The 11,118-nt window shown below is 41.6% G+C and overlaps 1 protein-coding gene across 1 annotated transcript in view; it reads left to right on the top strand.

The window, feature by feature from the left end:
• col4a6 (collagen, type IV, alpha 6) overlaps window positions 1-11,118 on the top strand; it is a 145,542-nt gene that overhangs the window by 113,842 nt on the left and 20,582 nt on the right. The window contains exons 17-29 of the mRNA XM_046064304.1: window positions 1,240-1,293; window positions 2,436-2,505; window positions 2,622-2,726; window positions 2,845-2,994; window positions 5,133-5,228; window positions 5,822-5,979; window positions 6,098-6,280; window positions 6,466-6,649; window positions 7,837-7,881; window positions 9,230-9,298; window positions 9,920-10,027; window positions 10,275-10,493; window positions 10,724-10,879. Coding sequence (XP_045920260.1) covers window positions 1,240-1,293; window positions 2,436-2,505; window positions 2,622-2,726; window positions 2,845-2,994; window positions 5,133-5,228; window positions 5,822-5,979; window positions 6,098-6,280; window positions 6,466-6,649; window positions 7,837-7,881; window positions 9,230-9,298; window positions 9,920-10,027; window positions 10,275-10,493; window positions 10,724-10,879 — 1,597 coding nt within the window. The remainder of the gene's footprint in view (window positions 1-1,239; window positions 1,294-2,435; window positions 2,506-2,621; window positions 2,727-2,844; window positions 2,995-5,132; window positions 5,229-5,821; window positions 5,980-6,097; window positions 6,281-6,465; window positions 6,650-7,836; window positions 7,882-9,229; window positions 9,299-9,919; window positions 10,028-10,274; window positions 10,494-10,723; window positions 10,880-11,118) is intronic.

The following is an 11,118-nucleotide window of genomic DNA, read 5'->3' as shown; positions in this document are numbered from 1 at the left end:
AAAGGGTGAACCTGGTCCAAAGGGATTCAGAGGATTCCCTGGCAATCCCGGACTACCTGTAAGCAGTTTACATTTTCTTGAAAAATAAATGTTTTCAATGTGATTTCTGTACAAGCAATGAGAAATGGTGGCGATGTGTTAAGTGGCAGAACCATACCAAACATGTGAAGTGACTTTACTTGAGACAATCGGCTGTTGTTATTGACACAGCAGGGAGATCAATGAAATACTTAACTATCCTTTAACTCATTTCCAGGGACCTTTTGGTTATCGAGGTGAACTTGGCGAGAAAGGCATTCCTGGATACCCCGGGGGAAGAGTAAGAGCTAACTGTATTTTCAAATTTCATACATTGGAGAAGAAGTTTTTTTTCATACTTTTGCTGTATGAATCCTCCCCTAACCTCAGCATACTGGATGCTTTCTATCTCTTGTAAGTTTCCTCTCTTCCTCTGTGGTGATATGTGTCTCTAACTTTTCCTTTTTCCTCTTCCTCTGTGGTGGATGTCTTCTTTTATTCCACCAAACAGGGTCCTCCTGGTTTTAACGGGCCTCCTGGTGCTCCAGGACAACAGGTAGGCTTTTGTAATACTCTAATAATAAACAAAATCTAATAATAATATAAAATGTTTCCCAGCCACTTGAAAAGTCAATATTGTGAGCCAGACACAACACAGTAACAAAGCCGCAGAAAATACTAATTTCTGATTGGCTTACAGGTGGCAGTTCAGATGCTATAACAGGACACTTCAAACTTAGTTCTGGACAACTGTTTTATTATTGCACAAGACAGTTTAAACTGCAGGTTACCATTGTAATAATACATACACTACTTGCCTGCAGTTCCACAATAAATAGTTAGAGACCAGGAGTAATACCACAATGTGAAAAAAATAATACTCTTTTACAAGTCCTGCAATCAGTGTTTTTACTTATTGACAGATTATCAGTAAAATGTACTTAATGTATGTATGTGTGTATTAAAAGTGTTAGAAATTATTAATGCAATAACATTACAACTATTATTGTTACATCTAGTACTAGGCTTACTTATGACAGTAAAATCATTTTATTGGAATTTTTCAAATATTTATCATAAATTCTGCAGAAGTGATAGTAAAGTAAGAAGTAAGCCATGATGCAAAAAGTTTTTCTGATCTGTAGTGCAGTGTAGTGGTGTGTTTTGTTAACCCCTGTTGTCTGTAAAGTATATTCATAAAAGATTTTTCTTCTGACACAGGGATCCCCTGGTAACTCAGGTTTCCCCGGGCAGCCAGGATACATAGGACCAAAGGTAAAAATGAGTGTGTGTGTGTGTGTGTGTGTGTGTGTGTGTGTGTGTGCGTGTGTGTGTGTTTACACTTTCTGCTGACAGAGGTTTACACAGAGTTCAAGTCAGGTTGTTTAGCTTTCCTTAAAAGTGTTTTGCTGTGTCCCAATTCCATACTACAGTTTTTAATATACTAATAATTTACAGTGTTTGCAGTATACAAGAAAGCAAAATACTATACTGATTTATATTCACTGGAAATGATACGTGATGATTTCTGGATTATTATTCTGCCCATTGTAGATATTCTTTATACTTTATACTGTGAAAAATTGCATGTTCCATCCATTTCGTTTTGCTGTACAGCTCTTTTCATTAAAAAAAAATATATTCGACATGTTTTTGATATCTTTCATGTGTTTTATTGTACTATTTGTTCTTTTTTACATTTATGACTCTTGACATTTGTATTGCTTGTTTTTTTTTTTGTTATGTTTATTGTTATTCACTAAAAATAACAAGGCAAATTCCTTACTTAGCAAAAATCCTGATTGCACTGCCACTGAAAACAGTTTTTCTAAAACTTCTGATGTGTTTCATGGATGTGGAGCTTTTTAACCACTATATATTATTTAAAGTTTTTCAGCTGTGGGAAGCTGCTGTATTTAACTTTCTGCATTGCATTGTGGGACAATAGTGTACAAAGTCTTCATAATGACTGTTTTCAGTATTTTGTCACTTTTCCAGTGTGAACACACTCAACTACATACTTTCAAAGTTCCCTGTATTAACAGTGAATGTAGTATGGATTTGGGACACAGTTTATATTGCAATAGCCTTGTTTCACCAGCAGATGTCGCCAGAAGGTTTTAAATGAATTTTACCAAGCCTGGTTAACTTTAAACTAACGCTAAGCTGACTTTAAGCTATCTTAAATAAATATCTTTCCATTTCACTCTCAGTAAGGAAACAAATATGCATGTCTCTCAAACATGTGTCCCTTTAAGGTTGATTAGAGAAATGATTCAGCAGTTAAATTAATGTGGGTTCCTTCAGCTTGGCATAAGTTCGTCACACCAGAAAGACAACAAGCGTAGATAACTTTAGTTTCCCAACTTTTCTTTTTCTGCTCATGTGATCCTGAACTTGTTGTGTGTGTCTAACAGGGCGACCAGGGAGAACAGGGACTACCAGGACCTCCTGCTTACACTAGTAATGGGGGCACTTCTGTTCAAGGTAACACAAACAGAAAGAAATCCAAACTAATGATTCAGTGGATCAATCATAGGTCGACTGCGAGTTTAATACGTACGAGTTTCCTGTGTTGACTTTTCTTCTGTGATTGGCTGCAGGAGCACCAGGTGACCCAGGTCTCGATGGCCTGCCCGGTGCCCCCGGTGACCCTGGAGCTTCAGGATACCCAGGATCACCAGGACAACCAGGAATTGTTGAGTTTGGTACGGATAACATAAACACACGCACACGAACAGTATAGAGGCGTAAAAAGGAATAGATCAGTGTGTACGTGTTTCAGGAACCACAAATATCATCTCTGTCCTCCTGCCGTATGTGCAGGTCGTAACGGACCGCCAGGTTTCCCCGGGAACTCTGGCCAAAAGGGAGAGAAAGGTAACGCTGGCATACAAGGCTACGGCTCCGAAGGATCCCCCGGCTCCCCTGGACCTCCCGGACCCCCCGGCCCTCCTGGACCTCAGGGCCCTTCTAGTATGTTCACACATAATCGACTAACCAAAGCTCTTTGGTTCTTCCTCCACAGGTGGTCAGGATGAGGGTCGACGTGGCTTTTTTGAGAGATGAAAAGTTATAAATCCATGAAGGTGGAAAAGGTCACTGCAGCTCAGAAAAGTAGTAATGATTAATACAACAACTTGTCTTTTTTTTTTAATCTTAACTGTTACTTATGTACTCTGCTTTTTATTTGCTGACAAAACAGCTGGATCCCTGAAATGAAAGGAGCTAAAATGATTAGATTTGTTGTTATTTTTAAGAATAAAATGATACAGACATTAGAAACTTCTAGCTGAAAATACAGCATCTTTATCATCCTGACACAGAGCTGCATAGAATTTTTTATTTTTTTTTACCAGCCATAAAAGCTAGTACATCTCTAAAAGCACAAGACGAGATAGTAACAGACTTTAAAACATGATGGCTGACTGATTTAACTGTTCTCCAAGGCATTGCCGTTGGTCCCTGCATCATCTATCCTGATGTGTCCCCCAGGCCCAAAGGCAGGTACCCAACAGGGCGGCCATATTGCTATGATCGCCATGGCAATATTCAGCCTGCCAAAAACAAAATTCAAAACAACAAACACAACTTTCAGCAGGCAGCATCTGACTGCCAAAATGCTTTTATTATTAACGCTGTACTCTGTGCAGGGTGTGGTGGTAAGTATAGCTGAGGAGAGCGGAGGCTATTGAGGGCTTCAGACTTGGATGGGAGTGTCTCGCTATAATCCAAGCTGCTTTTCTCATCTTTGGCCACAAGGTCTCGCCTGATTCACAGATTTTACATGGACGTAATGCATGGCAGCAGTGCTGTTTGCAATCAGGGATTTATTTTTATTTGTTTTATTTTGTCGGCACAAACACATTAAACGAAGGAAAAAATGGAGACACAAACTGAAAGAAAATAATAAGAAATCATAACACTTGTTTTTCTTTCTGTTTGTTGGGAGCATCAGTTTAAGGTGTTTTACTTTGTGAGCAGCCTCACATTTTCCTATAATTACTTGACTGAAACTAAATCATTTAATACATGGGAAACGTGTGTTTGGCGACGAGAGTCTCAGCTCAAAGATTTACTCACTAATGATTTGAAATCATTGAACCAAGACGAGGGTTATTATCTCCCTGCTAGTAATGACAGCTTGTTATCATGCGTAATTAAGGTAAAAGCACCTGAGCCAGCTCTGTTAGGTAAATGAAGACCGTGAGATACGTTTGCACTTAAAAAGTTATGAATCTAACAGTAGAATATAGTAAACCTTTGCAGGTGAGCTGATTAGAGCTCTTCCCAGGTCGACATTTCCGTAATATAAATTCTTTATTATAAAATTCTCATACATTTTGAGATACTGGATTTTTGATTTCCATGAGCTGTAAGCTGTAATCATCTAGATTTAAACAAGAAAAGAAATATTTAACTTTATGTGAAAAGAAAGGAAGGAAAAGAACTTTTCCACGTCGTTGAAATTTTTGAGTTTCACCTGCAGGTTGAGCTTTGAGCTAAGATTCTCTTCACCTTATAGGTGTAGAACGGACATCAATTCACAGATGATGCATTTGATAAAATAAACAAAAAGATCAATGTGTATTGTCAGCGGTTTGTTTCCTGTGTTTGTGTAGGTGCCAAATTGCAACAGCCTATGCATGCTGCTTGTGGCAAGTAGTACATTATAACATTACATATAATCGATGTAAAATCACTGTATTGTATTGGACAATTCTGTTTTATATTTTAATACAATATAAACGAGTTAATGCTTTTTATTAAAAAAATAAGCACCTGTCGTCTTGCAACAGCAGCTGAGCTCTTTCATATTACATGCTGAGCAAAGAGACTAATCCTGACTTCACACTGTGACAGCAAGCTGCACTTGCACTGCGCTGGTTTAAATGATTTCTCATTTAGCTGTGAGGGCGTGTTGTACAAACACAAGTTCCTCCAGGACAGGAACTTTACAGATACACATTGTTTTTACATCTTACATCAGCCAGTGCAATTCAGCTTATGTTCAAACAGTGGGAAATCTAAACATATATTGTTTTTGGCTACTTTGTCGCTAATTTACCATTTTGACCTCTAAGTGGTCTAACTTTATGTGCGTGTGCTTGCAGGTTCTTCCCCAGATGTCCCCGTTAGTTACCGTGGAGAGCCTGGGACCCCTGGCCCCAGAGGAGTGCCGGGTAGTAGAGGATACAAAGGTTTCAGAGGTACACGCACAAACACACGCTGAGTGAAATCAAATCAAATATCAGGGTTCTCAGACAAAATCCATGTCTTAGAGTTTGAGACTCAGGGTGGGGGCTCGTCTCGATAAGCGGCTTGCGCATCATCCCCCTGTGGTTCCTGTGGCGGAAAAAGAACAGTTACTTGGTAGAATTATTAACTCTAGCATGCTTGATTTTAATGGTGTGAGGAAACCAGAGTGCCCGGCGGAAACCCCAAAAAAAATCAGGGAGAAAATGCGAATTCCACACAGAAAGACCCGGGACGACCAAAGTTCAAACCTGGGGTGTTCTTGCCGTGAGGCCACTGTACTGCCTGTTGAGAGAGGAGGAGATATAGGGTTTTTGGGGGAGGGCTGTGAGATCTGAGACAAATGGGAGCGAAAGGGGTTTTGACGAGCTTATATACTCGTATGTGCAGGTGACTGGATTAGAGAGGCACGGGTGGGGGAACTGAATGAGGTGCAGGTGGCTGGATTAGTGAGAAAAAGAGAGGCGTGATCCTGTTCCCAAACTTTAGTTATATAACTTCATTCAACTATCCTCCTCCATGTTGCCCCGTTTCCTCCACCCTCCAGGTGATCTTGGCGACTGTAACTGCCTAGGAGGAGGCTCCCCAAACTTGCCTGGGTTACCTGGACCTCCAGGATCCAACGGCAGCCCCGGCTTCCCTGGGCGAAAGGGAGAACCCGGTGACCCCGGTTCACCCGGCTTTGGTGGTGTTCAGGGACCTCCTGTGAGTAGAATTTCGACTCCACTGCTTGGATGGAGTGGTTTTGCTGAATAGTGTTGACACGCTGTTTTCTCAAGAAATACAAGTTTCACAAACGACTGTCATTTCTGTGCTCCTACAGGGTCGTGCTGGTGACAGGGGTTTCTTTGGTCGTAAGGGAGAGAAGGGGACGTCTTACTACCCCACCCTTGGTCTGGGGGTTAAAGGGGAACTTGGAGCTCCTGGACCCAGAGGACCTACAGGTGAAACTGGAAAAAATGGGAGAGACGGACTGCCTGGCTTTCCCGGGATCCCTGGACCCCCAGTGAGTACTTGGACACAGTATTCAGACTAATCTAAAGGTTTTCATGCAGGTTTTAGAAAGTACTTTAAAGTCTTTTCCTTTCCTTTCTTTTCATTTCCCTTCCTTTCCTTACCTTTCTCCTCTTTACCTTTCTCTTCCTTTCATTTCTTTTCTTTTCCTCTCATCTCCTCTCCTCTCCTCTCCAGGGAGACGCTGGTTTCGGCACAGTTGGAGAGAAAGGTTTCCCAGGGTTCCCAGGGCCTAAGGGTCGTTCCGGTGGCCCTGGCGAGCCAGGAGTTGGCTACGTCGGAACGCCTGGTTTTCGCGGAGAACCTGGAGATCCCGGGATACCTGGGCTGCCGGGGCAACCAGGTTTACCCGGACCGAAAGGTAAGTGTGTTCAGTGGCGTGTGTGTTGAATACAGGGAAGTGCGTGCGTGCGTGGACGTCATGCCATATTCTCCCCACAGGGTAAAATCCTGATCGTCATACATCCACCCCATCCAATCACTGTCCTTCCTCTTATCATATCAAGCTCACCTAACACCTTTAAACCACTAGAGGACATTTGTAGGGGACAAACAGCTCCTGGCTCGTCCGCCCTGCTGAGCAGCCAAAACTCTCCCGGACCTGAAGGGACAACGTGGCTCTCTGGGATTTTTCCCGCCCTTCATGCCTCGGCTGCAGCAGCATACTGTTAACCATGTGATTAATGGTCTCCATTAATGTGCTTATACACTTCTTCTGCAGCCAATAATCTATAATTGATAAACTGCTTTGTTAGTTGAATGAGTGACGCACAATGATAAGATTTTAATGTGCTTCTTTAGTCTCAGAGGAAGTGAGATTTTATTTTGTCAGTCAAAATTGGGATTCAAAAATCTATTTACATTATTTGTTTTTAGGCATCTTTATCAGATGTCAACTTGTTTGTTAACACCCACAAAAAATAATCAATTAATCAAAAACGCAAAAGGATTGAGTTCAATGTAAACTAAATCTTGAGTAGAACATATGTAGGCTAACTAAATGACACCAGTGGCCAGTGCCATTATTCTGTTCTTCTTCTCTGAGACTAAATGACACAAAGTCCTCTTCCGCAGCAGCAGCAGCTGGCCGCTCGTCTTCAGTATGAATGTGTGCTCTCACACCACGATGCTAATTCTAAACAACTGATTCATTTTGCTCTTAATATGAAGGTTATTGTCACTCACATGAGCTGAGAGAAAATGAGGAGAGACGAGTCAGTTTAATAGACTAGCTGCAATTGGACAGTGATTTGTTAGACTTTCACAAGCTCTTAGCCAGTCACTCTCTCTCTCTCTCTCTCTCCTCATTGAGTGCAATAACCTTTTTTTTTACATTGAAGCAAGCATTTAACAGAATGAGCCTTGAATTAATAGAATGGAACTGATTGCTGATTTGCTGGTATCTGTATGATGAAACAAAGATTTAATTGCTTTATTGGTGCATGCAAATGACCCTAACTGGCTTTTTATGCTGCCATCTTCTACCTCTCTCTCTCTCTACTCTCCATCCGTCTCTCTGAACGTCCTTGTGCATGTGTATCTGTCCAGGTGAAAACAGCTGTGGAGGGGTTAATGACGCTGGAGAGGGAACCGGTGGGTAACTAACTTTTTCATCCACCAGCCAGAGTAACGAGCCGGCACAGAATCTGTAGCTTTAGTTTGAGGCAGCCCAGCCACTGGTGGATTCAGAAACTAGATCCCTCGAGCAAAGCGGACTGCTTACAGAAGCAGGACATTACAAGCCAATTAAATACCAACTAGTGGCAAGATGTATTTGTATTCGGATGCTGACCGGACCGGAAACAACGTTATAGACATCATTAGAGGGAAATAATCTGTGCTACTTTATTCAGTTAATCATCTTTTCCACATAGTTTTTTATTATGTGTTCCCAGAAAGAAAGTAAATCTGGGAAATGTAGTCTTGCATTTTGAACAGTTGGCTCACCGTCAATCATTTGTTCATGACGGAGCCGATGGAAGCCTCTCGCTCCCTGCGTCTCAGGGATTCCACTCGGGCAGAGTCGGTCGATGATTGGCGGTCGAGTTTCAGGTAGCTGCCCAGTTACTGGACAGGCGCAGCTCGCCATACTCTCCTCTTCCTCCAGTCAAAGCTGCTGCAACCTGCCGCATGTTTTCAAGCCCTGCCTCTGCTAAGCGCTTTTAATCAGTGAGGGTTGGGGCGGTAGGGATCCAGTGGAAATAATAGAACTGATCCCCAAACGCAAAACTGAATTTACATCTTTTCGCTTTTCTAATTATTTTGGTCATCATCTTCTGATTTGAACTGACCTTCGTATGATGAATTTGCTACTAACGACATTCAACCTACAACACACGATAATTCTCATGATTAAACTGAGATGAACGTCTTTTACTTGAAAGCAGTATTGGCATGAATGGAGGCGACAGACAATCAACGTTGCGAAAGACAATCACAAGACTTTACTGGCTAATTGGTAAAATAAATGATGATGTGATTTAAAGAAATATTGTGCAAAGTATTGTCAATATTATTGAGCATGTACTTGCTTTTGCTGGTCCTCAATAGCTTAGCATAATGAAGCACTAGTTTAGATATAGCATTACTCTGTTTTTGTGTATATGTACTGCATGTGTGATCCAGACCTGGGCCAACTTCTGCTGTTCTCCAATCACATACAACACCATGTATCATGCTCAATCTCTGTGACACTCTATCCTAACTGGACAATTGAAATGTTACATGAGATTATTTAGTTACAAAAATAAAAGTCTTTAAGTTAATGTCCTGTGCTGTTAGATAAATGGAACCAAACAAATGTTTTTGGTCCAGGTCTGGAAGGACTTAGCAAGAGAAGTGTGTTGTTATCTAGTCATCTTATATAGAAGGAATATGCAGCCACCGTGTGTCTAAGTGTTAGTAAAACTATGATTGCTAACATGTATGTGACTGCTACCAGGCCAACTGCTACCGTGCATCGTCCGTGAGGACGGAGACCCCGGGTTATCTGGTTTACCTGGACAACCAGGTACGTTTTACACTGCTTCTTATGTGTGATGCACTAATTGATTCTTGTTGTTGTCTCATCTTATTTTAAAAGATATTCACTGCGCTTCAAATGTGTTTCTGTTAAAATAGAATTTTGCATTATTCAGCTTTTTTTTTTTTTATTTCTTTAATTTCTACTTCTTCAAGACTCAAAATGCAAGGTCTCCAGGTCTGCTTTACAATTTAGCTTGATATATTGCTAAAAATGGTTATTAAAATGATACGATGACTCTTAAAATGTTCAGTGTATGCAACTGGAAACATATTGTAACTGTAAAATAACATGAAACTTTTTGTTTATTGCATTCTATTGTTAAAATGTGATTTTCTATAGATAATTTCAGGCTATTCCCCGTCTTCTATGAACAACTGGACACATAAAACTCACCACTTCCTGTGCACCAGAGGGATTTTTAGACCAGCAAATATAAAAGCTTTTGTGAACTAATTTCACCCAGTTACTACCATATAGCAGCAGAAATTAGACATTAATCTATATAAAGAAAAACTACTTATTACTACCTTAAAGTGTCATAAAAATGCAGTTTTAACAAAATGAATGATACTCGTAATGTAAGTCATAACTGTCTGCACCTGTCAGGTCCTAAAGGTCAGCCAGGTTTCCCAGGAATCCCTGGGCGTGCAGGGTTTGACGGAGCCAAAGGAGAGAGAGGAGACCCCGGTTTTGGAGGCCAGCCTGGACCACAAGGTAAACCTGCATGGTGGCCTGCCTCTGTATTTGTAATCCACGGTAGAGTTCTATTAACAAATTCACAAATTGTGGTGGAGCAAAAAGCTCTGACGGCCAACCTCTCCCTCTCACTGATCCGTAGCTGGACATTAATTGCTCTTTAACTGACAGAGTTTCAGTTCCTCACTGTCAGGACATACACAAATAAAGTGCCTTTGACTTCCTTAATCATCTCTACCGTTTCCTCCACCCCTCCTCCATGCAGGTTTCCCTGGACCCAGAGGAGACCCCGGACTTCCAGGTGTTCCAGGACAGAGCTTTGACGGAGTCAGGGGGAAGGATGGTGTTCCAGGGCGTCCTGGAGCCAAGGGCCAGCCTGGAGAGGTACTGGGAGCCACACCTGGAAGACCAGGACAGGACGGTTTACCAGGGGCACCGGGAGACAAGGGCCAGCCCGGGACACCAGGAGGACCTGGATTACCTGGTGGGTCTGAGACAGGGAGACGCACAGTGTTATACCCTTAAATCAGGTGTTTCTATTATTTATTCCACCCCATTTATATCAATGAGAGTAGGCTTAATAACAGAAGAAACTCTCTCAAGCTACATCCTCTAAAATGATCGTTGCGGTAGTGGTAACAGAAGAACTGTAGTAGTAGTAGTATAAGTAAAAACAGAAACACTTATACCTGAACAATTTTCTTCCTCTGTCAGGTGTTGATGGACGTTTCGGTGTTCCTGGACTGAAGGGAGAGAGCGGAGTCAACGGTAATCCTGGTGTTACCGGCCCTCCTGGACCTCCAGCTGATCGGCCTAGCATTCCCGGTCGGCCTGGAGCTCCTGGCAACCAGGGACTGAGCGGATCACCAGGTGAGGGAAAAGATTCAGCAACCCTGTCCATGACTAACCAGACCTCTGTTTAATTTTGTTGTAATTTTAGAAGTTTTCGACTCTGTGTTCTATATTTGCGAGATTAAATGTATGTTTAAGTAGAGTTGTTTATAGCTTGATTTAGAGTAAAAGATTAAAAAATATATTATTTTGTTCCATCGTGGCTGTTGTCTTTCACTACCCATCTCTTCACTGTTACCAGCATTGGTTCATTCCTC

This window comes from Micropterus dolomieu, linkage group LG12 (genome assembly GCF_021292245.1).
Source record: "Micropterus dolomieu isolate WLL.071019.BEF.003 ecotype Adirondacks linkage group LG12, ASM2129224v1, whole genome shotgun sequence".
NCBI lineage: Eukaryota > Metazoa > Chordata > Actinopteri > Centrarchiformes > Centrarchidae > Micropterus > Micropterus dolomieu.
Note: the sequence above shows the minus strand (reverse complement) of the source record. Positions and strands in the feature narration are given on the sequence as shown.